This window comes from Salvelinus alpinus, chromosome 12 (assembly GCF_045679555.1).
Source record: "Salvelinus alpinus chromosome 12, SLU_Salpinus.1, whole genome shotgun sequence".
Lineage (NCBI taxonomy): Eukaryota > Metazoa > Chordata > Actinopteri > Salmoniformes > Salmonidae > Salvelinus > Salvelinus alpinus.
In genome coordinates, this window is record NC_092097.1 from 32,943,921 (window position 1) to 32,971,476 (window position 27,556).

At 43.7% G+C, this 27,556-nt stretch overlaps 1 protein-coding gene and 1 pseudogene across 2 annotated transcripts in view; one reads left to right on the forward strand and one right to left on the reverse strand.

Moving 5' to 3' along the window:
• Positions 1 to 4,179: 4,179 nt before the first annotated feature.
• On the forward strand, positions 4,180 to 15,807 carry LOC139535913 (matrix metalloproteinase-19-like; annotated as a pseudogene).
• Positions 15,808 to 18,554: 2,747 nt separating this feature from the next.
• LOC139535912 (transmembrane protein 198-like) overlaps positions 18,555 to 27,556 on the reverse strand; it is a 39,571-nt gene continuing 30,569 nt past the window's right edge. For both annotated transcript variants that reach the window (XM_071335862.1, XM_071335863.1), the window contains exons 3-5: positions 21,081 to 21,656; positions 20,494 to 20,642; positions 18,555 to 20,127 (exon numbers count right to left, since the gene is read on the reverse strand). In XM_071335862.1, coding sequence (XP_071191963.1) covers positions 19,978 to 20,127; positions 20,494 to 20,642; positions 21,081 to 21,656 — 875 coding nt within the window. In that variant the 3' untranslated portion in view covers positions 18,555 to 19,977. The remainder of the gene's footprint in view (positions 20,128 to 20,493; positions 20,643 to 21,080; positions 21,657 to 27,556) is intronic.

Genomic DNA, 27,556 nt, shown 5'->3' on the forward strand with positions numbered 1-27,556 from the left:
CATTAATATGGAGTTGGTCCCCCCCTTTACTGCTATAACAGCCTCCACTCTTCTGGGAAGGCATTCCACTAGATGTTGGAACATTGATGCAGGGATTTGCTTCCATTCAGCCACAAGAGCATTAGTGAGGTTGGGCACTGATGTTGGGCGGTTAGGCCTGGCTCGCAGTCGACGTTCCAATTCATCCCAAAGGTGTTCGATGGGGTTGAGGTCAGGGCTCGTGCAGGCCATTTAAGTTCTTTCACAAAGACACTCTAATGTACTTGTCCTTTTGCTCAGTTGTGTACCGGGGCCTCCCACTCCTCTTTCTATTCTGGTTAGAGACAGTTTGTGCTGTTCTGTGAAGGGAGTAGTACACAGCGTTGTACGAGATCTTCAGTTTGGAATAGCCTTCGTTTCTCAGAACAAGAATAGACTGACGAGTTTCAGAAGAAAGTTATTTGTTTCTGGCCATTTTGAGCCTGTAATCGAACCCACAAATGCTGATGCTCCAGATACTCAACTAGTTTAAAGAAGGCCAGTTTTATTATTTCTTTAATCAGAGCAACAGTTGTCAGCTGTGCTAACATAATTGCAAAAGGGTTTTCTGATGATCAATTAGCCTTTAAAATTATAAAAATGGATTAGCTAACACAACGTGTCATTGGAACACAGGTGTGATGGCTGCTGATAATTGGCCTCTGTACGCCTATGTAGATATTCCATACACAATCTGCCGTTTCCAGCTACAATAGTCATTTACAACATTAACAATATCTACACTGTATTTCTGATAAATGTGATGTTATTTTAATGGACAAAAAATTTGCTTTTCTTTCAAAAACAATGACATTTCTAAGTGACCCCAAACTTTTGAACGGTAGTATACATATTACCTTGACTAACCGGTGCCCCCACACATTGACTGTACTGGTACCCCCTGTATATGGCCTCGCTAATGTTATTTTACTGCTGCTCTTTTTAAAAAGTAATAATAATATATATATATATTTTTTTTTTAACTTATCTATTTTTCTTAACTGCGTTGTTGGTTAAAGGCTTGTAAGTAAGCATTTCACTGTAAGGTCTACCTGTTGTATTCGGCGCATGTGACAAATAACATTTGATTTGATTTGACTACACAGAAATTGTGCTGGCAGAGCAATATCATTATTACGTTTATCAGATACAGAACACTTGACCAGAAATCTGCATGTTTTTGCACATGCTATTTATTTTTATAGGAGGATGAATAAATACAGGAATTAAGCAAATCAATAAATGTTTTTGCATGGGGGCATCTGGTTGTGAACCCATTCCTCTAACTCACGGATGGTCAACTGATGGCCCGCGGCCCCTCCTTTGAAGGCCCATGGATCAATTTCCAAAATGTGTTTGTGCATCAGCAGTTGTTCTCTTGTTATGTCAATCACTGACATTCACTCAATTAGCAAATGTCAGCAAAAACAACATTTTAGGGCCCCCAAAAGGCTAGGGTCGGCTCTGACTGTGTGGATGTGGGTATGCAGACCCACTCATGATAAGTTCCGATTTTTTGTAGCCCCCACTCCCATCAAAGTTGCCCATCCCTTCTCTAACTTCTTCACTTTAATGGCTGTTGCAAACTATGCTCCAGACAGAACATGCACCATCACACACATTTACCAGAATCTAACCTCGTTCCCAGGCAAGAGAGAGCCGGCTGGTGGACAAAATGACTCAATCTTAATTGAAAGGAGTAGCTTTTCTGCTCGCATGACCTCAAGTACTCACATCACCACAAACATTCCCCGTGAAGACTGGACCATGCCAAAACCACACAAAGCCTCCTCTCCACCCCAGTGTCTCCACTGTTTGCAGCTTGTAAAGCTGATGACAGTGATTTGGAGGAGGTACAGTATATGTTAGAGTGGACCTTAATGATGGCTGACAACTTCTCCATCCCAGTCAGCCCCATAACTCCACTGGCACCAGCATAACTCTATTCCAGCATGGCACACGACAATAAAATAGACTAGCATGTCTCTTTTCATCCCCACACACACTGTTTTCACACCTCTGTCTTGTTAGGCTATTGTACAACTAAGCGATGTATGCTTCAGTAAATAGACACGGGAGCTAGCTACACTCTTAGAAAAAAGGGTTCTACATGCAATGTGTATTGCATCTATTGCCACTTGTGTTGTAAATTCAAATCCCCCATGGGACACACTTTTTTTTTAATGAAATGTGGACATTTATTGCAGTATTGTGTTGGGGAAAAAAGTCCAATCATCACCTTGAAAATGAAGATAAAGGGCTCAGTTCTATCCAAACCCCATTGCAGTATTTACGCAGTAACTATTTTTCTTATGGTCAAATTAACTCACAGATTGGTTTTGGGTACTGTATAAAAACCTACAACTACTACCAGGGGGACCCCTCACAGGTATGCTTTCACTTTTCAGAATGAGATGTGTGTGGGCATGGGATGAATATTGTAAATAAAGGATTTGGAGAGAAAAAAATAATATCTGCCCCATGTGAGATTAGAACTCACAACCATTGATCTATGAAGCAACTGTATGGAGTCAAATCTGGTTCAAAAATCGAACATGCATTAGATGGCGCACGCGAGCAAGGTGAAACATCACTGCACGATCAAACACTATAGGCAGGTTTCCATTGACCAAGTTTTATTCAGGTTTCCATTGACCCAGATTTATTCAGGTTTCCATTGACCCAGATTTATTCAGGTTTCCATTTACCCAGATTTATTCAGGTTTCCATTGACCCAGATTTATTCAGGTTTCCATTGACCAAGATTTATTCGACAAAAGCAGTGCCGCCCCCCAAAATATTATTGTGACATATGTAATGGAAACGACAGATATAGGAGACATTTTCTAAAGATAAAAAAAATAATCGTTTGACAGGTGGATTTTTATTTTGTCGAACTTTCATTAATGCGACAAATTATGATGGAAATTTAGTTTTTACAATAAATGATGATTGCCGAATGTATGCGGGGCACGTGATGTGATCACGTAACTATAAACGCCACTACACATTTTATTCTAAATGCCTAGCCTACTGCCTGCAAAATCTATTTTGTCCTGACTTTCCTAGCCTAGATTCTTGGCGATATGTTAGCCACATGAGAGTTTTGAGAATATGACAAATATTAGTCAATTATTACATTCTATCCATGCTGGCTTTCACGGGCTACCTGAGACATGAAACAGATAGGTGGGAGGCCATACTGCTGTTGCCAATGTATTACGCAATTTGCCTAAATGGGTAATGGAAACATCAACCCATCAACCATCAACATCAAAAAAATGTAGACACACTGTAGGTTTTTGGGAAAAGGTGTGACGTCATTACGTCCAGCTGTTTTTATCGACACAAGATAGTTAAATGGCAACGCACCCTAGCAGGCAATCTATTTTCTATGCAAACTATCGAAATGTCTAAATGTGCATGTAATTGCACTCAAAACACTGTCCCCTTTCATCTATGTGGTCAAAAATCCGCTTTGGAGCAGATTGGTCCAAAAACCTGAACAATTCAATTTCAGTAGTGATTAAAAAATCATGTTAAATGCAATTTATTATGTGACTTGTTAAGCACATTTTTACTCCTGAACTTATTTAGGCTTGCCATAACAAAGCGATTGAATTCATATTGACTCAACATATTTCACCTTTTCATTTTGTTTTTCAATTGCATTTTTTGATAAAAACATAATTCCACGTTGACATCGTGGGGTATTGTGTGTAAGCCAGTGACCAAGACATGTCAATTGAATCCATTTAAATTTCAGACTGTAACACAACAACATTTTGAAAAAGTCAAGGGGTGTGAATACTTTCTGAAGACACTGTAGATGTGTATGAAACGGTAAGAAACATCTTAGAATTTGGTCATATGTGGAAATGTGCCTTGCTGCCTTTTTAATTTTGTGTAACGTCTAGTCAAGGAAGCATCATGCAAAATATATTGGAAAACTACACTTAACAAGTCCATTGCCAAATAAGGCGCGCTGTCACCTGGTTTGCGTTCAGTAAGTTTTTACTTTCTGGAACGTTCAATTAAACAAAAACGTTTCTGTACTGAACGACCATTTGAGAAACGGGGTGGGGTTGGGTTGTGGGTTGAGGAGCAGTGTCAGCAGGGCCACTGCCCTTTAAATTCACCACTCTTTGCTTGAATTCATACCTCGCCAGTCGCCACCAGTGGTCACTGCACCCACCAAACTGCAGCAAATGTACAGTACCTTAAAGTCTGTTCAAGAACGTATAAGAACGTTTTGGGGAAATGTGTAATTCAGTACAAACCGTTCTGCAACGTAGCAAACGTTCAAGTGAACTGAACGCACCTCTGCTTTTATAGTAAGCCTTCAGTTGGTACCACCAAGCACATCTAGAAGGGAATGCATTTCAAATCGAACCCCTCCCTTGAGCTGATGTAGTGCCTCTTCATCACGATTTCAATGGTAGAGTTGAGCACCTAGGGGCAAAAAGAGCTATATTTACCTCTAAAAGACCAAAATATATCACTTTTGCAACTAGCTGTCAAAATGAAGACAATAATTGATGTATTTCACTATAACTAAGCCTAAAACATCTGTATTTTGATGAACAAAACATTTTTCATGAAAGCTATTCTTTAAAAGGGGTTAGATGTCCAAAACGCGTCGGCGTTAGGGTGGGACTCATTGGGTTAAGCTGTAGAACTGATTTCTGAAACGCAAACCTTAGTACGTCCTTCAAAAGTGTGTGGGGGTTTTAACATTATTGTAGCATATACTCGTAAATTATGACAAGGTGGAGGAGGATGAAATGCTACATAAAAAGAGTCTCCAAAGCTGTCCAGTCAGAATGAGAAACTAACGACTGAGACTATTGTTTTGATGTTGCACTTACTGCATATTAGCACATTTTTGCATTCTCACACTCTGGCTTCAAACCAGTGCACTGTATTTCAGACGCTGAGGTAGTTCTGTGGTTTGGTCAGCAGTATATGTCAATGGCACCTTGTTGAATGCTGAGGAATGTGCAGCTGTGCAGTGCAGCTATGGTGTGGACTTCAATTCAGCATTTCTCCAGTGTCTCTTTAAGCCCTCAGGGCACCAGGACTGTGTGAAAATCTATGCAGGACCAACCATGACCTTGTTAACATAAATGTATCAAACATCGCAAAATAAAAACAGTTATGATGGATAATAATGGAAGACTTACTACCCTTGCATAGGTCAAATGATTGACGTTGAATATGGGCTTGCTTGCGCAGCTACTTGAAAGGAACACTTGATCAAATGTGGTCTATAAAGGCCTATTACCCAACATACTTTCTATTCAAGGCATAATGACAAAGTTTAACATTCATTCATTAACTATTTTATATTCACTTGACAAAGTCTTGGAATGTGCTTGATAGGCCTATGCCATCACTATCACATCCTGATCCTACTGCTGCAAGGTTATACCACCACATAGTGACTGACACCTGGCTGACACAGTTGGTTGGGCTTGGGCATTACTGTATTATGGAAAATTTTTGCTTAGTGACCAATTGTGCAGTGTTACAACTCCTTTCTGCCATTGACGTGGTAAGTATTAGCCTACATGTGGTGAGCACTGTCGGGAATTGATGTGAAACGTTGCCATTTTCTCTCATGCCTTAAGCTTGTAGCTCCCTGCGGTGTCCCCGTGGAGGAAACAATTATCAGGAACTTACAACAACAACAAAAAATCAACAATGTAGGCCTAAGTCACATTTGGAGTTGCTGGAAACGTAGAAAAAAATCCTGTAGGTACTGGGGAAATATAGGCCTATAGGCTGAAGTCTCCCACCTGTGTGTCCTTCATGAGAAGGAGGAGGCACATGGGAGTGTGTGAGAGAGTCAAAAAATGATCGACAGCTAGATCATTTTACGGGTTCAAAGTGAAATTCTCTTTTGTCCGTTGCTCTTGGCCAATTCCTCAGAGATGGGTCATCACAGTGGGTTGGGGCTGACTCAATCGGCACTTGAGTTATAAAACACCAGAACACACGGAAGAAAACCAGTAGAGTAAAGTTTTGGTAGAGTAACGGATAACAGTGACGGACAAATAATTTTTTCTCCCTAAAGATGTTTGATAAATATATATTTTTCAAAGTATTTAAGACAAGAGCATCCTGCAAAGTCTGTTACGAACCTCATATTTGCTTGGCTTTCCTAACATTTACAGCTGTTTTTCCTGTGTAGAACTTTGGCGAAATGGGTGACCTTCAGCAGATGACAGTGCTCATGGCTATCGTGCAGTGCGTAATGACAGGAGTGATGGACAGGAGGATGGAGGTCCCTGAAGCAACGGTAGGAATTTACCAACTTCTTTCAAATGTATTATAATATACACTAAATACACAAAAGTATGTGGACGCCCCTTCAAATTAGTGGATTTGGCTATTTCAGCCACACCTGTTGTTGACAGGTGTATCAAATCGAGCACACAGCCATGCAATTTCCATAGACAAACATTGGCAGTAGAATGGCCTTACTGAAGAGCTCAGTGACTTTCAACATGGCACCAGAATAGGATGCCACCTTTCTAACAAGTCAGTTCGTCAAATTTCTGCCCTGCTAGAGCTTCCCCAGTCAACTGTAAGTGCTGACATTGTGAAGTGGAAACGTCTAGGAGCAACAATGGCTCAGTCGCAAAGTTGTAGGCCAAACAAGCTCACAAAATGGGACCACTGAGTGCTGAAGCGAGTAAAAATTGTCTGTCATCGGTTGCAACACTCACTACTGAGTTCCAAACTGCCTCTGGAAGCAATGTCAGCACAAGAACTGTTCGCCTGGAGCTTCATGAAATGGGTTTCCATGGCTGAGCAGCCACACACAAGCCTACGATAACCATGCGCAATGCCAAGCGTTTGCTGGAGTGGTGTAAAACTCCCGACCATTAGACTCTGGAGCAGTGGAAAGTGTGATGAACCATGATTCATCATCCGGCTGTTGCCAGGAGAACGATACCTGCCCCAATGCATAGTCCAGGGCTGTTTTTCACGGTTCGGGCTAGGCCCCTTAGTTCCAGTGGAGGGAAATCTTAACGCTATAGCATACAGTGACATTCTAGACGATTCTGTGCTTCCAACTTTGTGGGAACAGTTTGGGGAAGGCCCTTTCCTGTTTCAGCATGACAATGCCCCCGTGCACAAAGCGAGGTCCATACAGAAATTATTTGTCGAGATCGGTGTGGAAGAACTTGACTGGCCTGCACAGAGCCCTGACCTCAACCCCATCGAACACCTTTGGGATGAATTGAAACACTGACTGCGAGCCACACCTAATGGCCCAATATCAGTGCCCAACATCACTAATGCACTTGTGGCTGAATAGAAGCAAGTCCCCACAGCAATGTTCCAACATCTAATGGAAAGCCTACCCAGAAGAGTGGAGGCTTTTATAGCAGTGTATCTTTCTCCATTATTTTAATTGCAGTGCAACTTCTGAATACTGTGTATTATTGTCATAATACAAACTTTATTTGAACTGGACCATGTATGATGCAAAGTGCCATATGTACAACCTGTGGCTTTTACAGTCTTTCTGGTAGACTGCAACTAAATCAGCATTGGTTTCTCTTGTGGCTGTTGTCATTCATAATGTTAGAGGTGAATAATATCACTTTGAAACTTCTCAAGTTAACTCTTGTATCCCACTGTGGTTATTGTGTTACCAGGCGTACCTGATGAAGTATGGCTATCTGCACACTTCACTGGATCCTCAGAACCAGGGCTTCCAGAGAGAAGCTGTAATTGAGGCACTCAGGTAAAGTATTCTATGAACACAACAACAACTTACACGTGTAATTCTTCATGGCAATGTGTGATTCCTCTTCCCCAACACAACAAATCTGAACACACTTACTCTAAATGCCCCTTTATGAATACAGATCCAAACACAGCTCTATTGTATAGCTTTTTGCAAGTCACATTGATACATGTACTACAATCAATGCAATTCTTTAGCATAACATTTCCCATTGGAAGGAAATGTTTCCTTGCCTTACATTTACACTACACACATGCTGTATCTGCTATTGGAGCTTTCAGTCCTTCCTTTCCCTAGGGTATTCCAGAGGGTGACAGACCTGCCTGTCACTGGAGTGATTGACAAGGCCACCCTAGAGATGAGACAGTCTCGCTGTGGCATAGAGGACCCCTTCAATCAGAAAACCCTCAAGTACAGAGTGCTGGGTGAGTGAAAACATGTGGACAGGATATTGTATGTGGGGGTGGGATGGACCAGTGTTTCCCAGATGGTTGATCGGGACTTAAAACTTTGGGAGATACTATGCACATTAAATTATAATAATAATCCTCATCTAATAAAAATAATCCTCACTTACACACTTGTAGTTTCTCATCTAGACGTGTTTGTAGTAAAATGCATGTTTTTTGTCTCTACTGTAGGCTACTGGCGCAAGAGAAGCCTGACCTGGTGCATCTACAACTACACTCCAGACATGCCGAAGAGTGAGACAAAGAGGGCCATCCGCTCTGCATTTAAGTATTGGAGCGATGTGGCTTCCCTGAGCTTCCGAGAGGTTGAGTATGGACGAGCTGACATCAGGATCTCATTCCACGCGAAAGATGCCACTTGTGCCGTGCCTTTTGACGGGAGGGGTGAGTCTGCCTATGGGCCGGATACAATTGGGTTGGAGTAACAATAGCCTAACACACACAGTAGGAGTAACCCTAATTGCCATTGGAATATAAAATATTTTAAATCTGTAGGTCACGTGCTGGCCCATGCTGAACACCCACAGTCAGGGATTGTTCATTTTGACGAGGATGAGTTTTGGACCGAGGGCATGTTCTACGGCACTAACCTGCATATCATCGCTGCCCATGAGATAGGCCACACCCTGGGCTTAGGCCCCTCGCAATACAGAAGTGCTCTGATGGCCCCTCTTTACACTGGTTACCGTAGCAACTTCCATCTGCATCCCGATGACGTAAAAGGCATCCAAGCTATGTATGGTGAGTGGAGCCTGAGTTTGACCTGAGGATTTTCTGACCTGCTGGTTTTCCATACACAGTAGTACCTCCTTATCAGAAGACTTTATTATTACAATAGGGCTCAAATGTCACATAATGCTTTTATCCTCTAAGTCTAATAATACCTTCCACCAATTATGTCTGTCTTAGGTAAACATGGTACAAGTGTTCCAGTTGAGCCCACAGTGACACTCCCCACAGACAGCCTCCCTGATGCTGAGTGTTACGAATCCCTTTGGCCCGACAGTCTAGGGGGGATGGTAATGGGACCCGTAACACAACTCATGCAAATTATAGTAGTGAAAACGTAACAGTGAGAACAAATAACACAGACAACTTAATTACCATGAAACACTAAATGTTTATTTATAAACACACGGTAAATGGGGGGGGGGGGCAGGAAAAGGGGCTGAGCGGGACCCAAGAAATGAAAGAATAATAATTCAAAAACACCCCTAAGCTAGACTAGCCTACTTCACGAACAGCTAACTAACCAAAAATACAGGGGGTGGTCCGCCCAGTTCTAACTAGTGTTTTTAACAATGTTTAACTACGGGTAGTGTAGCCCAAGGGCGACTTGTCTGGTTACCCCCTTTTCCCACCATCAAACAAACACTCAAACACCATAACCAAAACAATACTCACAGGTGGGGACAAAGTGACATGTAGCTGCAAAACACACACGCGATCTACAGACAGAAGGCATGTTACAAAGAGATTGAGCTGGGGAGAAAACAACTGACAGGGGTTTTAAACCAAGGGAAAGGGACTGTGATTGGGTAAGGGAAAAGGAGCAGGTGTCTTCCGATTAGCGACTGATTGATGACTGATTGGGGAATGATTATTGTCACCTGTGAGTAGGGGAGAAGGAGAGAAAAGAAATACACACAGGATACACACAGAACACTTGTATCCGTAACACTGAGGGAGACATCCCAGACCCCTGCACCGCCAGGCTAGATGCCATCATGTTGGGTAAGCTGTCTGCGCACAATACTGGCCAGCGATATACATTCAAGAGCAGTCTCCTTTGGAAGTGCTTATTTTTGTCTCACCAAGTTTTGCCTTCCACTAGTCAAGAAATATTGAAGCAATATTTCTTACTCTGATAAAGCCAGCTCACCTTATTTTACTCTCTTCATTGGAACTGAAGATGGGATATGACAGGTTGACATCACACTCTGATTGGACCTTCAGTGTTCTATTTCATGCCCCTCTTTCTCATCAGGTCCATGGAGGAAGACATTTGCCTTCAGTGGTGATTATGTGTGGACGGTCTCTGACATAGGGCACAATGCACCCATGAAGATCGACCAGCTGTGGATGGGACTGCCTGGGAACCTGAACGCAGCCGTTTACTCTCAGAGAACCAACAAAACATACTTTTTTAAAGGTACAATATTTTCTCGACTTTAAAAAGTATAACGTTTTTGATGAACAAATTAGGTAAATTGAGATGATTTTTAAAGAAAGACTGATAGTATGAACTGTGTAATACTTGTGTTAAATTACTTGACAGTGATTGACTGACAGTGATCCGGCCCAGAATGTGTGAATGTGTTACTGTTAATCTCACTTAATTTCAGCCTACTCACCAAAACTGGTTCTGACTACAGGTGATAAAGTGTGGAGATATACCAGTTTTCTCCTGGACTACGGGTATCCCAAAGAGCTGAAACGCCTCCCACCTAATATTGATGGTGGGACCCCAATGGTGGAACAAACTCCCCCACGACGCCAGGTCAGCGGAATCAATCACCACCTTCCGGAGACACCTGAAACCCCACCTCTTTAAGGAATACCTAGGATAGGATAAAGTAATCCTTCTAACCCCCCCCCCCCCCCCCTTAGAGTTAGATGCACTATTGTAAAGTGGTTGTTCCACTGGACATCATAAGGTGAATGCACCAACTTGTAAGTCGCTCTGGATAAGAGCGTCTGCTAAATGACTTAAATGTAAATGTAATTGATGCCGCTTTGTACTAAGAGAAGAATAAGAAGCTGGTGTTTTTCAAGGTAGTTGAACACAACACAGCACAATAATATCTATACTTTTTAACCAGTAAACTCAACATTGTTACAAATGACAACTGAGCTTTATGGTTTCAGTAAGTTGTGATAATAGATTAATGATGACAACTGAGCTTTATGGTTTCAGTAAGTTGTGATAATAGATTAATGATAACAACTGAGCTTTATGGTTTCAGTAAGTTGTGATAATAGATTAATGATAACAACTGAGCTTTATGGTTTCAGTAAGTTGTGATAATAGATTAATGATAACAACTGAGCTTTATGGTTTCAGTAAGTTGTGATAATAGATTAATGATGACAACTGAGCTTTATGGTTTCAGTAAGTTGTGATAATAGATTAATGATAACAACTGAGCTTTATGGTTTCAGTAAGTTGTGATAATAGATTAATGATAACAACTGAGCTTTATGGTTTCAGTAAGTTGTGATAATAGATTAATGATAACAACTGAGCTTTATGGTTTCAGTAAGTTGTGATAATAGATTAATGATAACAACTGAGCTTTATGGTTTCAGTAAGTTGTGATAATAGATTAATGATAACAACTGAGCTTTATGGTTTCAGTAAGTTGTGATAATAGATTAATGATAACAACTGAGCTTTATGGTTTCAGTAAGTTGTGATAATAGATTAATGATAACAACTGAGCTTTATGGTTTCAGTAAGTTGTGATAATAGATTAATGATAACAACTGAGCTTTATGGTTTCAGTAAGTTGTGATAATAGATTAATGATAACAACTGAGCTTTATGGTTTCAGTAAGTTGTGATAATAGATTAATGATAACAACTGAGCTTTATGGTTTCAGTAAGTTGTGATAATAGATTAATGATAACAACTGAGCTTTATGGTTTCAGTAAGTTGTGATAATAGATTAATGATAACAACTGAGCTTTATGGTTTCAGTAAGTTGTGATAATAGATTAATGATAACAACTGAGCTTTATGGTTTCAGTAAGTTGTGATAATAGATTAATGATAACAACTGAGCTTTATGGTTTCAGTAAGTTGTGATAATAGATTAATGATAACAACTGAGCTTTATGGTTTCAGTAAGTTGTGATAATAGATTAATGATAACAACTGAGCTTTATGGTTTCAGTAAGTTGTGATAATAGATTAATGATAACAACTGAGCTTTATGGTTTCAGTAAGTTGTGATAATAGATTAATGATAACAACTGAGCTTTATGGTTTCAGTAAGTTGTGATAATAGATTAATGATGACAACTGAGCTTTATGGTTTCAGTAAGTTGTGATAATAGATTAATGATGACAACTGAGCTTTATGGTTTCAGTAAGTTGTGATAATAGATTAATGATGACAACTGAGCTTTATGGTTTCAGTAAGTTGTGATAATAGATTAATGATAACAACTGAGCTTTATGGTTTCAGTAAGTTGTGATAATAGATTAATGATAACAACTGAGCTTTATGGTTTCAGTAAGTTGTGATAATAGATTAATGATAACAACTGAGCTTTATGGTTTCAGTAAGTTGTGATAATAGATTAATGATAACAACTGAGCTTTATGGTTTCAGTAAGTTGTGATAATAGATTAATGATAACAACTGAGCTTTATGGTTTCAGTAAGTTGTGATAATAGATTAATGATAACAACTGAGCTTTATGGTTTCAGTAAGTTGTGATAATAGATTAATGATGACAACTGAGCTTTATGGTTTCAGTAAGTTGTGATAATAGATTAATGATAACAACTGAGCTTTATGGTTTCAGTAAGTTGTGATAATAGATTAATGATGACAACTGAGCTTTATGGTTTCAGTAAGTTGTGATAATAGATTAATGATAACAACTGAGCTTTATGGTTTCAGTAAGTTGTGATAATAGATTAATGATAACAACTGAGCTTTATGGTTTCAGTAAGTTGTGATAATAGATTAATGATAACAACTGAGCTTTATGGTTTCAGTAAGTTGTGATAATAGATTAATGATAACAACTGAGCTTTATGGTTTCAGTAAGTTGTGATAATAGATTAATGATAACAACTGAGCTTTATGGTTTCAGTAAGTTGTGATAATAGATTAATGATAACAACTGAGCTTTATGGTTTCAGTAAGTTGTGATAATAGATTAATGATAACAACTGAGCTTTATGGTTTCAGTAAGTTGTGATAATAGATTAATGATAACAACTGAGCTTTATGGTTTCAGTAAGTTGTGATAATAGATTAATGATAACAACTGAGCTTTATGGTTTCAGTAAGTTGTGATAATAGATTAATGATAACAACTGAGCTTTATGGTTTCAGTAAGTTGTGATAATAGATTAATGATAACAACTGAGCTTTATGGTTTCAGTAAGTTGTGATAATAGATTAATGATAACAACTGAGCTTTATGGTTTCAGTAAGTTGTGATAATAGATTAATGATAACAACTGAGCTTTATGGTTTCAGTAAGTTGTGATAATAGATTAATGATAACAACTGAGCTTTATGGTTTCAGTAAGTTGTGATAATAGATTAATGATAACAACTGAGCTTTATGGTTTCAGTAAGTTGTGATAATAGATTAATGATAACAACTGAGCTTTATGGTTTCAGTAAGTTGTGATAATAGATTAATGATAACAACTGAGCTTTATGGTTTCAGTAAGTTGTGATAATAGATTAATGATAACAACTGAGCTTTATGGTTTCAGTAAGTTGTGATAATAGATTAATGATAACAACTGAGCTTTATGGTTTCAGTAAGTTGTGATAATAGATTAATGATAACAACTGAGCTTTATGGTTTCAGTAAGTTGTGATAATAGATTAATGATAACAACTGAGCTTTATGGTTTCAGTAAGTTGTGATAATAGATTAATGATAACAACTGAGCTTTATGGTTTCAGTAAGTTGTGATAATAGATTAATGATAACAACTGAGCTTTATGGTTTCAGTAAGTTGTGATAATAGATTAATGATAACAACTGAGCTTTATGGTTTCAGTAAGTTGTGATAATAGATTAATGATAACAACTGAGCTTTATGGTTTCAGTAAGTTGTGATAATAGATTAATGATAACAACTGAGCTTTATGGTTTCAGTAAGTTGTGATAATAGATTAATGATAACAACTGAGCTTTATGGTTTCAGTAAGTTGTGATAATAGATTAATGATAACAACTGAGCTTTATGGTTTCAGTAAGTTGTGATAATAGATTAATGATAACAACTGAGCTTTATGGTTTCAGTAAGTTGTGATAATAGATTAATGATAACAACTGAGCTTTATGGTTTCAGTAAGTTGTGATAATAGATTAATGATAACAACTGAGCTTTATGGTTTCAGTAAGTTGTGATAATAGATTAATGATAACAACTGAGCTTTATGGTTTCAGTAAGTTGTGATAATAGATTAATGATAACAACTGAGCTTTATGGTTTCAGTAAGTTGTGATAATAGATTAATGATAACAACTGAGCTTTATGGTTTCAGTAAGTTGTGATAATAGATTAATGATAACAACTGAGCTTTATGGTTTCAGTAAGTTGTGATAATAGATTAATGATAACAACTGAGCTTTATGGTTTCAGTAAGTTGTGATAATAGATTAATGATAACAACTGAGCTTTATGGTTTCAGTAAGTTGTGATAATAGATTAATGATGACAACTGAGCTTTATGGTTTCAGTAAGTTGTGATAATAGATTAATGATAACAACTGAGCTTTATGGTTTCAGTAAGTTGTGATAATAGATTAATGATAACAACTGAGCTTTATGGTTTCAGTAAGTTGTGATAATAGATTAATGATGACAACTGAGCTTTATGGTTTCAGTAAGTTGTGATAATAGATTAATGATAACAACTGAGCTTTATGGTTTCAGTAAGTTGTGATAATAGATTAATGATAACAACTGAGCTTTATGGTTTCAGTAAGTTGTGATAATAGATTAATGATAACAACTGAGCTTTATGGTTTCAGTAAGTTGTGATAATAGATTAATGATGACAACTGAGCTTTATGGTTTCAGTAAGTTGTGATAATAGATTAATGATAACAACTGAGCTTTATGGTTTCAGTAAGTTGTGATAATAGATTAATGATAACAACTGAGCTTTATGGTTTCAGTAAGTTGTGATAATAGATTAATGATAACAACTGAGCTTTATGGTTTCAGTAAGTTGTGATAATAGATTAATGATAACAACTGAAGCATTAGCATTTTTACCCGCTTGAATGTGATGAATATGCCAAATAACCACCTTAAAAAACGTTTGTACTAATCATCTTTGTCCTCTGTTGTCCATCTCCTCAGGGTACAGGGTATTGGCAGTGGGATGAGCTGCGCTCCAGTAACCTCAACGTGTACCTCAAACCCTTGTCTAACCTCTTCAATGGGGTGCCCTCCAGCCCTGATGCTGCCTTTACCTGGACCAATGGAAAAATCTACTTCTTCAAGAGAGACAAGTACTGGCGTGTGAACAGTCTACTGAGCGTAGACAAAGGCTATCCACTCAGCAAGAGTGAACGCTGGATGCACTGTTAGGAGCAAGACACTAGGGGGAAGCAGACACCATAAGCCTTGATAGGGTGCTTGTGTGATGTCTGCTCAATTAACAGTTCAGGGAACCACAACAGCAACCACAACCACACAGTGATAATATTGTGTTCACACTGTGAGGTGTCTGGAAACCATATAAACATATGTACTGGTACATGATTTCAAGTGAGGATTGAGTTAGGTACAGTCAAAGTACATAAAACTGAAATGTTATATCAAATTAATTATTCTTGAAACACAATAACTTTTATCAGGTTGCGTATTGAGTGTCGTCCCACATAAGTAAAATGTTTTTCTAGTTCTGGAGAAGTAACCTGCTGGGTTTGTTCATATCCTTATGGCCTAGCTCTCTGTTTCCATCAAACACAAGCAGGACCTCCAGCTGTATTCATCTGCTCTTTTCTTCCAACAGCCCAAACGTGTTAGGCTTAGATCAGACTGTGTGTGTGGAGAGGCTATTTGTTATGATCTTAGGGGGCATTCCAGGGGGGCCATTTTCTCCCTCACCACAGATGTGGATTGGATTATTCAGTTGTTGTGTGTCCTCTTTTCAGTATGTGTACTGATTTCAACGGTGTTCCAGTTAGAAACTTCTCGTTTTCTTTTGACGTTTCACTTGCAGATACTGTGGACGGGTCTGAAAAAGTATTTGTGAGTTTATTGTCGTCATGTTATGCATTTCTAGGACTATGGTGTGTATATTTTATCACTGCCCACAAAGAGAAGCATGATATTATTGGTGTTCAGACACCAGCTTTCACAGGTCTACATTTTATAATGGGTTTATAATTGTGTACTAATGTCGCTGTTGAACCTCATCATGCTTATTGATGTGGCTCATACAAGCTCAAGGAAATTCACATTTCAGTGTATAGGCCTACCATTTCAAAATAATTTTTGTACACTGAACAAAAATATAAATGCAACATGCAACAATTTCAAAGGTTTTACTGAGTTACAGTTCATAGAAGGAAATCAGCCAATTGAAATAATTTCATTAGGCCCTAATCTATGGATTTCACATGACTGAGAATACAGATATGCATTTGTTGATCACAGATACCTTAAAAAAAAGGTAGGGTCGTGGATCAGATAACCAGTCAGTATCTGGTGTGACCACCATTTGCCGCATGCAACACGACACATCTCCTTCACATAGAGTTGATCAGGCTGTTGATTGTGGCCTGTGGAATGTTTTCCCACTCCTCTTCAATGGCTGTGCGAAGTTGCTGGATATTGGCAGGAACTGGAACACAATGTTGTACACATCGATCCAAAGCATCCCAAACATGCTCAATGGGTGACATGTCTGGTGAGTATGCAGGCCTGGGACATTTTCAGCTACCAGGAATTGTGTACAGAATACAGATCCTTACGACATGGGGCTGTGCATTATCATGCTGAAACATGAGGTGATGGCGGCGGATGAATGGCACGACAATGGGCCTCAAGATCTTGTCACGGTATCTCTGTGCATTCAAATTGCCATCGATAAAATGCTATTGTGTTTGTTGTCTGTAGCTTATGCCTGCCCATACCATATCCCCACCGCCATCATGGGGCACTCTGTTCACATCAGCAAACCGCTCACCCACATGACGACATACACGCCGTCTGCTCGGTATAGTTGAAACCGGGATTCATCCATGAAGAGCACACTTCTCCAGCATGCCAGTGGCCATCGAAGGTGACCATTTGCCCACTGCAGTCGATTACGACGGCAAACTGCAGTCAGGTCAAGACCCTGGTGTGGACAACGAGCATGCAGATGAGCTTCCCTGAGACGGTTTCCGACAGTTTGTGCAGACATTTTTTCTGTTGTGCAAACCCACAGTTTCATCAGATGTCCGGATGGCTGGTCTCAGACGATCCCGCAGGAGAAGAAGCTGGTTGTGGGGGTCCTGGGCTGACATGGTTACAGGTGGTCTGCGGTTGTGAGGCCGGTTGGAGGCACTGCCAAATTCTCTAAAATGACATTGGTAGAGGAACTAACATTAAATTCTCCGACAACAGCTCTGATGGACATTCCGGCAGTTAGCATGCCAATTGCACGCTCCGTCAAAACTTGAGACGTCTGTGGCATTGTGTTGTGTGACAAAACTGCACATTTTAGAGTGGCCTTTAATTGTCCTCAGCACAAGATTAATCTGTGTAATGATCATGCTGTTTAATCAGCTTCTTGATATGCCACACCTGTCAAGTGGATGGATTATATTGGCAAATGAGAAAATGCTCAGTAACAGGGATGTAAACAAATTTGTGGACAACATTTGAGAGAAACTTTTTGTGAGTATGGCAAATGTCTGGGATCTCGAGTGGCGCGTAAGGCACTGCATCTCAGTGCTAGAGGCGTCACTACAGACATCCTGGTTCGAATCCAGGCTGTATCACAACCGGCCGTGATTGGGAGTCCCATAGGGCGGCGCACAATTGGCCCAGCGTCGTCCGGGTTTGGCCGGTGTAGGCTGTCAATGTAAATAAGAATGTGTTCTTAACTGACTTGCTTAGTTAAATGAAAAAAAATGTAAGCTCATGAAACATGGGACCAGCACTTAAAAAAAAAAAATTTGTTCAGAATATATGTATGCAATTACTTTTTTCATCTAAGATATAGTTGTGCAAATTAGTCATGACAGTCAACAATAAAACAGGCCTTGTTTCCTTTATGATGTAAACCTACTCTGATCTCATTGCAATGGCTAATGAACAACAGAGACACCAAGATTAGAGAAATACTTAAGGTCAGAGGAGCCTATGACGAGAGCCATGTGCTTTCATGCATGATACTTGTGGGCTGCTAAAGTTCGGAGCTGCCACAGCAACACCACTGCTTAAACCAATCAGGGAGCAGGAAATCACCCCCATTTGTTGCCTTCAAGACCCTCTGTGTTTCTGATTCCAAGGCAGAATTTGGCAGCTGATGTTGCTAGGTGACCAGCGAGAGAAAATAGAGCCATTTAGCCTCAGACAAATGACTCAGACAGCTTTTGTTTTTAAACTAATTTAATGGTTTATCTTTCAATTTCCTATTGACAATTCTGTACAGATTCAGAAGAGTTGAGAGTACTGAGTGAGAGTAGGCCTACTGTCCCTCTAAAATTCTAAAACAAAAGTAAATTACAATTTTAAAAACACTGATAATTCCTTAGTAACCTAGAGTACAGCAAATTTATGCTAACATTTTTTCCATAGCACATTCCTTCAATGTTATTGTTCATATACATTGCTGAATACAGGTACTACACAGGTAAAACTGCCTAGAAATTGTAATGAAAACAAGCTACTGCTCAAAAATAACTGGCATAACCAAGTATGGTTTGAAACATTGTATAGTATTGCAGTATTGCTACCGCTAAAAAAGGCACTGCAGTTCCAATGAAAACAAACGTAAATGTCAGTTGTAACAGTTGCCCATGTAATCTCCATTGTATTTAGGCACAAAATGGCTGCCGTGTATCTCTCTGGACCTGAACCTACTGCACTCTACAGGCAGTTACTTCGAAAAAGGGACAAGTAAACAGCAATACACACACGTTAACATTACAAACGCACACACACTCACACAGACAGAAAACACTGGTCAGAGAAATGTATCTCGAAATGTCCTCTTCTTTGTCCCGTCACAGTGCCTTGTCAACATCAGCTGGTGTCCTGTTCTGTGAGGCGGTTGACCCGAGTTTACACACAACTGGTTAATTTCAAGTCATTAAAGCACAGTTAACTCCAATTAAAAAAGTTGAAATCACTCGAGGAGGTAGCTCTCGTGCTATTCATGGCCATTTCCATTCCCAGTATTGCTTTCTGAACAGCAAAAACAAGTCTGTTTTCATCAGTCAAGTCATTTCTCCCACATGTAATCAAACAATCACATAATGGCACCAGAGAAAGTATACGACCTCAGAAGTTAGATGAGATCATTTCTGCTCCTTCTTCTGACTGTGTACTCTGCTCTGTCCTAACCCCATAGCATTTCAGTGCTCTCGCTTTCTGTTTGTTTCTCTCTAGCAGAAGCTGCCTTCAGACTTTTCACATGGACCTGCCACCGCTCAGAGCAGACAACACAGGGAGAGGCCACACAAGCCCAGTCTATTGAAAGAGTGATTACAGCACACATCAAACGGGGGGCCAAAGACCAACCACTCTCAGGGAACAGCTCACAGATCGAGGACCCATTCCATTGCCTTCCAGTCTGCCATTCCAAACGAGGTACAGTACAGTACACTGGAGGTGTGCTTTGATCTTCACTTGGACAGCATTCAAGGCCCTTTTCCAAGTCAATGTAAGGAACGTCCATTGTTCAATAGACTCTCACATTGTCTATAGGGTCAACAGTACACTACATAGGGAGGAGGACTATGGAGGGGGGACAAGAAACAAGCGATTCGTCCCCCGTCTGTCCCTCGGTGCGTCAGACCCTGTTGACAGGTGTGGTGACGGTGAGGGGTACGGTGGAGCTTGTCTCGTAGTCAAAGTCGATTATTGTGTGGTTGGTAGTGCCCAGGCTGCTGAGGGAGTTGCCTGTGCCCATCTGTCTGTCCCTAAGACTCTGCAGGTAGCTCTGAGAGAAGGAATAAAGGAGAGAGGGGAAGAAGAGAGGAGAGAGGGAATATAATCAGAATCAACCTAGGAATGGGTTCTACATGTTGGAATTCATATAGAATAGAGTGTGTGTGTCAGAGGAGGCTGGTGGGAGGAGCTATAGGAGGACGGGCTCATTGTAATGTCTGGAATGGAATCAATGGAACTGTATCAAACACATAAAAACAACATTTTTGACTCTGTTGCATTTATTCCATTCCAGCCATTACAATGAGCACATCCTCCTATAGCCCCTCCCACCAGCCTCCTCTGTTGTGTGTGTGTGTGTGTGTGTGTGTGTGTGTGTGTGTGTGTGTGTGTGTGAGAGAGAGAGAGAGAGACTGACTGGTGCCAGCAGGTCTCCGGCATAGCGTTTGACAGGGGGGGGCTTGCGACGGTATGTGCCCTCCTGCCCACCGTTCTGCTGGCGCTTCTTGACATCTTTCTGTCTGATCCGCATCAACTGGACCCGCTTCTGCCTCCTGCTGATGATGACTGAGATGAGAGAGATATGAGAGAGAGATATGAGAGAGAGATATGAGAGCCAGAGGAGAGCCAGAGGAGAGCCAGAGGAGAGCCAGAGGAGAGCCAGAGGAGAGCCAGAGGAGAGCCAGAGGAGAGCCAGAGGAGAGCCAGAGGAGAGCCAGAGGAGAGCGGTGTGTTTACTCAGTGAGTCATTTCTTAGTAATTCTACAGAATTACATTCATACAAAATTTGACATTCTTAAATCACCTGAAATGTAATATAAACAGCTGACTTGGGAGACAATCTGTTTTGTTTCAATACCAGAACAATGTTCTCTAATACCATAAAACCATTGTAGCAGTGAAGAGAACATAATATAACCCATATTGAGATATACAGATGCATCATACTCTACAAACAGCTTCCTCTACCTCCCATACATCTATATGGAATTCTATGATGCTTACCCTCAGTGTGTGAGAACCCCACGGCCGTCAGCTTCCACTGCACCAGCACCCCCATGAAGCTGAGTGCCGGCCAGATACCCACGATCACCCAGCTGTACCAGCAGAGCGACGGCGCCGGTGACAGCCTCAAGCACTGATACGCGTGTCTGGCCAGCGCCAGCATCTCCACAAAGTAGTCGGCGCACACCGTCATGATGGCCGCCCCGAACACAGACGTAGACAACACGGTGAAGAGCTTCTGCCACTGTAGGGTGAGCACGGCGAACAGCATCCCAGTGCCCAGCAGCACCCCTAGGGGCACCCAGACGGTGGTGGGTGTGTAGAACTGGTGGGTGACCAGCAGCGTGGCGAGGGCAAGTAGCAGGCCCAGTAACAGACCCGTCATGAAGAGACCCACGGAGCGAACCAGCATGGTGACCAGGCCACACAGCAGGCCGATGCCCAGGCCGATACCCGCCGAGGCCTCCACACTCAGCTGGGTGTCCAGCACCCGCTCCTTGTGGCACAACAGGAAGATTATGACAGAGCCGAACATCAGGCCCGACAGGAACATGACCGCCTTGAAGCAGCGATATCCTGGGAGAGAAGAGAGGTGAAGAGGGAAATGTGAGAGAGAGTGGAGCGGGGTAGAGAGGGAGAGAGGAGAGGAGTAGAGAGAGGTAGAGAGGGAGAGAGGAGAGGAGTTTAGAGAGGGAATGGTGACGGAGAGAGGAGCGGGGTAGAGAGAGGGAATGGTGAAGGAGAGAGGAGAGGGGTAGAGAGAGGGAATGGTGAAGGAGAGAGGAGAGGGGTAGAGAGGGAATGGTGAGAGAGAGTGGAGGGGTAGAGAGAGGGAATGGTGAAGGAGAGAGGAGAGGGGTAGAGAGGGAATGGTAAGGGAGAGGGAATGGTGAAGGAGAGAGGAGAGGGGTAGAGAGAGGGAATGGTGAAAGAGAGAGGAGAGGGGTAGAGAGACGGAATGGTGAAGGAGAGTGGAGAGGGGTAGAGAGAGGAGAGGAGTAGAGAGGGGGAATGGTGAGAGAGAGAGGAGAAGGGTAGAGAGAGGGAATGGTGAAGGAGAGAGGAGAGGGGTAGAGAGGGAATGGTGAAGGAGAGTGGAGAAGGGTAGAGAGAGGGAATGGTGAAGGAGAGTGGAGAGGGGTAGAGAGAGGGAATGGTGAAGGAGAGAGGAGAAGGGTAGAGAGAGGGAATGGTGAAGGAGAGTGGAGAGGGGTAGAGAGAGGGAATGGTGAAGGAGAGAGGAGAGGGGTAGAGAGGGAATGGTGAAGGAGAGAGGAGAGGGGTAGAGAGGGAATGGTGAAGGAAAGAGGAGAGGGGTAGAGAGGGAATGGTGAAGGAGAGAGGAGAGGGGTTGAGAGAGGGAATGGTGAAGGAGAGAGCAGAGGGGTAGAGAGAGGGAATGGTGAAGGAGAGAGGAGAGGGGTAGAGAGGGAATGGTGAAGGAGAGGGGTAGAGAGGGAATGGTGAAGGAGAGAGGAGAGGGGTAGAGAGGGAATGGTGAAGGAGAGAGGAGAGGGGTAGAGAGAGGGAATGGTGAAGGAGAGAGGAGAGGGGTAGAGAGAGGGAATGGTGAAGGAGAGAGGAGACGGGTAGAGAGAGGGAATGGAAAGGAGAGAGGAGAGGGTAGAGAGAGGGAATGGTGAAGCAGAAAGGAGAGGGGTAGAGAGAGGGAGAGAGGAGAGGGGTAGAGAGAGGGAATTGTGAAGGAGAGAGGAGAGGGGTAGAGAGAGGGAATGGTGAAGGAGAGTGGAGAAGGGTAGAGAGGGAATGGTGAAGGAGAGTGGAGAGGGGTAGAGAGGGAATGGTGAAGGAGAGAGGAGAAGGGTAGAGAGAGGGAATGGTGAAGGAGAGTGGAGAGGGGTAGAGAGAGGGAATGGTGAAGGAGAGAGGAGAAGGGTAGAGAGAGGGAATGGTGAAGGAGAGTGGAGAAGGGTAGAGAGAGGGAATGGTGAAGGAGAGTGGAGAGGGGTAGAGAGAGGGAATGGTGAAGGAGAGAGGAGAAGGGTAGAGAGAAGGAATGGTGAAGGAGAGTGGAGAGGGGTAGAGAGAGGGAATGGTGAAGGAGAGTGGAGAGGGGTAGAGGGAATGGTGAAGGAGAGAGGAGAGGGGTAGAGAGGGAATGGTGAAGGAGAGAGGAGAGGGGTAGAGAGGGAATGGTGAAGGAGAGAGGAGAGGGGTAGAGAGAGGGAATGGTGAAGGAGAGAGGAGAAGGGTAGAGAGAGGGAATGGTGAAGGAGAGTGGAGAAGGGTAGAGAGAGGGAATGGTGAAGGAGAGTGGAGAGGGGTAGAGAGAGGGAATGGTGAAGGAGAGAGGAGAAGGGTAGAGAGAGGGAATGGTGAAGGAGAGTGGAGAGGGGTAGAGGGAATGGTGAAGGAGAGAGGAGAGGGGTAGAGAGAGGGAATGGTGAAGGAGAGAGGAGAGGGGTAGAGAGAGGGAATGGTGAAGGAGAGAGGAGAGGGGTAGAGAGAGGGAATGGTGAAGGAGAGAGGAGAGGGGTAGAGAGAGGGAATGGAAAGGAGAGAGGAGAGGGTAGAGAGAGGGAATGGTGAAGCAGAAAGGAGAGGGGTAGAGAGAGGGAGAGAGGAGAGGGGTAGAGAGAGGGAATTGTGAAGGAGAGAGGAGAGGGGTAGAGAGAGGGAATGGTGAAGGAGAGAGGAGAGGGGTAGAGAGGGAATGGTGAAGGAGAGTGGAGAGGGGTAGAGAGGGAATGGTGAAGGAGAGAGGAGAAGGGTAGAGAGAGGGAATGGTGAAGGAGAGTGGAGAGGGGTAGAGAGAGGGAATGGTGAAGGAGAGTGGAGAGGGGTAGAGGGAATGGTGAAGGAAAGAGGAGAGGGGTAGAGAGGGAATGGTGAAGGAAAGAGGAGAGGGGTAGAGAGGGAATGGTGAAGGAGAGAGGAGAGGGGTAGAGAGGGAATGGTGAAGGAGAGAGGAGAGGGGTAGAGAGGGAATGGTGAAGGAGAGAGGAGAGGGGTAGAGAGAGGGAATGGTGAAGGAGAGAGGAGTGGGGTAGAGAGAGGGAATGGTGAAGGAGAGAGGAGAGGGGTAGAGAGAGGGAATGGTGAAGGAGAGAGGAGACGGGTAGAGAGAGGGAATGGAAAGGAGAGAGGAGAGGGTAGAGAGAGGGAATGGTGAAGCAGAAAGGAGAGGGGTAGAGAGAGGGAGAGAGGAGAGGGGTAGAGAGAGGGAATGGTGAAGGAGAGAGGAGAGGGGTAGAGAGTGGAGAGGGGTAGAGAGAGGGAATGGTGAAGGAGAGTGGAGAGGGGTAGAGAGAGGGAATGGTGAAGGAAAGAGGAGAGGGGTAGAGAGAGGGAATGGTGAAGGAGAGAGGAGACGGGTAGAGAGAGGGAATGGAGAAGGAGAGAGGAGACGGGTAGAGAGAGGGAATGGTGAAGCAGAGAGGAGAGGGGTAGAGAGAGGGAATGGTGAAGGAGAGAGGAGAGGGTAGAGAGAGGGAATGGTGAAGGAGAGAGGAGTGGGGTAGAGAGAGGGAATGGTGAAGGAGAGAGGAGAGGGGTAGAGAGAGGGAATGGTGAAGGAGAGAGGAGACGGGTAGAGAGAGGGAATGGAAAGGAGAGAGGAGAGGGTAGAGAGAGGGAATGGTGAAGCAGAAAGGAGAGGGTAGAGAGAGGGAGAGAGGAGAAGGGTAGAGAGAGGGAATTGTGAAGGAGAGAGGAGAGGGGTAGAGAGAGGGAATGGTGAAGGAGAGAGGAGAGGGGTAGAGAGTGGAGAGGGGTAGAGAGAGGGAATGGTGATGGAGAGTGGAGAGGGGTAGAGAGGGAATGGTGAAGGAGGGATGAGAGGGGTAGAGAGGGAATGGTGAAGGAGAGAGGAGAGGGGTAGAGAGTGGAGAGGGGTAGAGAGAGGGAATGGTGAAGGAGAGTGGAGAGGGGTAGAGAGGGAATGGTGAAGGAGAGATGAGAGGGGTAGAGAGGGAATGGTGAAGGAGAGTGGAGAGGGGTAGAGAGAGGGAATGGTGAAGGAGAGAGGAGACGGGTAGAGAGAGGGAATGGAGAAGGAGAGAGGAGACGGGTAGAGAGAGGGAATGGAGAAGGAGAGAGGAGAGGGGTAGAGAGAGAGAATGGTGAAGCAGAAAGGAGAGGGGTAGAGAGAGGGAAAGAGGAGAGGGGTAGAGAGGGAATGGTGAAGGAGAGAGGAGAGGGGTAGAGAGAGGGAATGGAGAAGGAGAGAGGAGAGGGGTAGAGAGGGAATGGAGAAGGAGAGAGGAGAGGGGTAGAGAGAGGGAATGGAGAAGGAGAGAGGAGAGGGGTAGAGAGAGGGAATGGTGAAGGAGAGAGGAGAGGGGTAGAGAGAGGGAATGGTGAAGGAGAGAGGAGAGGGGTAGAGAGGGAATGGTGAAGGAGAGAGGAGAGGGGTAGAGAGAGGGAATGGTGAAGGAGAGAGGAGACGGGTAGAGAGAGGGAATGGAAAGGAGAGAGGAGAGGGTAGAGAGAGGGAATGGTGAAGCAGAAAGGAGAGGTGTAGAGAGAGGGAATGGTGAAGGAGAGTGGAGAGGGGTAGAGAGAGGGAATGGTGAAGGAGAGAGGAGAGGGGTAGAGAGAGGGAATGGTGACGGAGAGAGGAGAGGGGTAGAGAGAGGGAATGGTGAAGGAAAGAGGAGAGGGGTAGAGAGAGGGAATGGTGAAGGAGAGAGGAGAGGGGTAGAGAGAGGGAAGTGGGAAGGAGAGAGGAGAGGGGTAGAGAGGGAATGGTGAGAGAGAGTGGAGGGGTAGAGAGAGGGAATGGTGAAGGAGAGAGGAGAGGGGTAGAGAGAGGGAATGGTGAAGGAGAGAGGAGAGGGGTAGAGAGGGAATGGTGAAGGAGAGTGGAGAGGGGTAGAGAGGGAATGGTGAAGGAGAGTGGAGAGGGGTAGAGAGAGGGGATGGTGAAGGAGAGTGGAGAGGGGTAGAGAGGGAATGGTGAAGGAGAGAGGAGAAGGGTAGAGAGAGGGAATGGTGAAGGAGAGAGGAGAGGGGTAGAGAGAGGGAATGGTGAAGGAGAGAGGAGGGGTAGAGAGAGGGAATGGTGAAGGAGAGAGGAGAGGGGTAGAGAGAGGGAATGGTGAAGGAGAGGGGTAGAGAGGGAATGGTGGAGAGAGGAGAGGGGTAGAGAGAGGTAGAGAGGGAGAGAAGTAGAGAGAGGGAATGGTGAGAGAGAGTGGAGAGGGGTAGAGAGAGGGGATGGTGAAGGAGAGAGGAGAGGGGTAGAGAGGGAATGGTGAAGGAGAGTGGAGAGGGGTAGAGAGGGAATGGTGAAGGAGAGTGGAGAGGGGTAGAGAGAGGTAGAGAGGGAGAGAAGTAGAGAGAGGGAATGGTGAGAGAGAGTGGAGAGGGGTAGAGAGAGGGAATGGTGAAGGAGAGAGGAGAGGGGTAGAGAGAGGGAATGGTGAAGGAGAGTGGAAAGGGGTAGAGAGGGAATGGTGAAGGAAAGTGGAGAGGGGTAGAGAGAGGGGATGGTGAAGGAGAGTGGAGAGGGGTAGAGGGAATGGTGAAGGAGAGAGGAGAGGGGTAGAGAGGGAATGGTGAAGGAGAGAGGAGAGGGGTAGAGAGGGAATGGTGAAGGAGAGAGGAGAGGGGTAGAGAGGGAATGGTGAAGGAGAGAGGAGAGGGGTAGAGAGGGAATGGTGAAGGAGAGAGGAGAGGGGTAGAGAGAGGGAATGGAGAAGGAGAGAGGAGAGGGGTAGAGAGAGGGAATGGTGAAGGAGAGAGGAGAGGGGTAGAGAGGGAATGGTGGAGAGAGGAGAGGGGTAGAGAGAGGTAGAGAGGGAGAGAAGTAGAGAGAGGTAGAGAGGGAGAGAAGTAGAGAGAGGGAATGGTGAAGGAGAGTGGAGAGGGGTAGAGAGGGAATGGTGAAGGAGAGAGGAGAAGGGTAGAGAGAGGGAATGGTGAAGGAGAGAGGAGGGGTAGAGAGAGGGAATGGTGAAGGAGAGAGGAGAGGGGTAGAGAGAGGGAATGGTGAAGGAGAGAGGAGAGGGGTAGAGAGGGAATGGTGGAGAGAGGAGAGGGGTAGAGAGAGGTAGAGAGGGAGAGAAGTAGAGAGAGGGAATGGTGAGAGAGAGTGGAGAGGGGTAGAGAGAGGGGATGGTGAAGGAGAGAGGAGAGGGGTAGAGAGGGAATGGTGAAGGAGAGTGGAGAGGGGTAGAGAGGGAATGGTGAAGGAGAGTGGAGAGGGGTAGAGAGAGGTAGAGAGGGAGAGAAGTAGAGAGAGGGAATGGTGAGAGAGAGTGGAGAGGGGTAGAGAGAGGGAATGGTGAAGGAGAGAGGAGAGGGGTAGAGAGGGAATGGTGAAGGAGAGTGGAAAGGGGTAGAGAGGGAATGGTGAAGGAAAGTGGAGAGGGGTAGAGGGAATGGTGAAGGAGAGAGGAGAGGGGTAGAGAGGGAATGGTGAAGGAGAGAGGAGAGGGGTAGAGAGAGGGAATGGTGAAGGAGAGAGGAGAGGGGTAGAGAGGGAATGGTGAAGGAGAGAGGAGAGGGGTAGA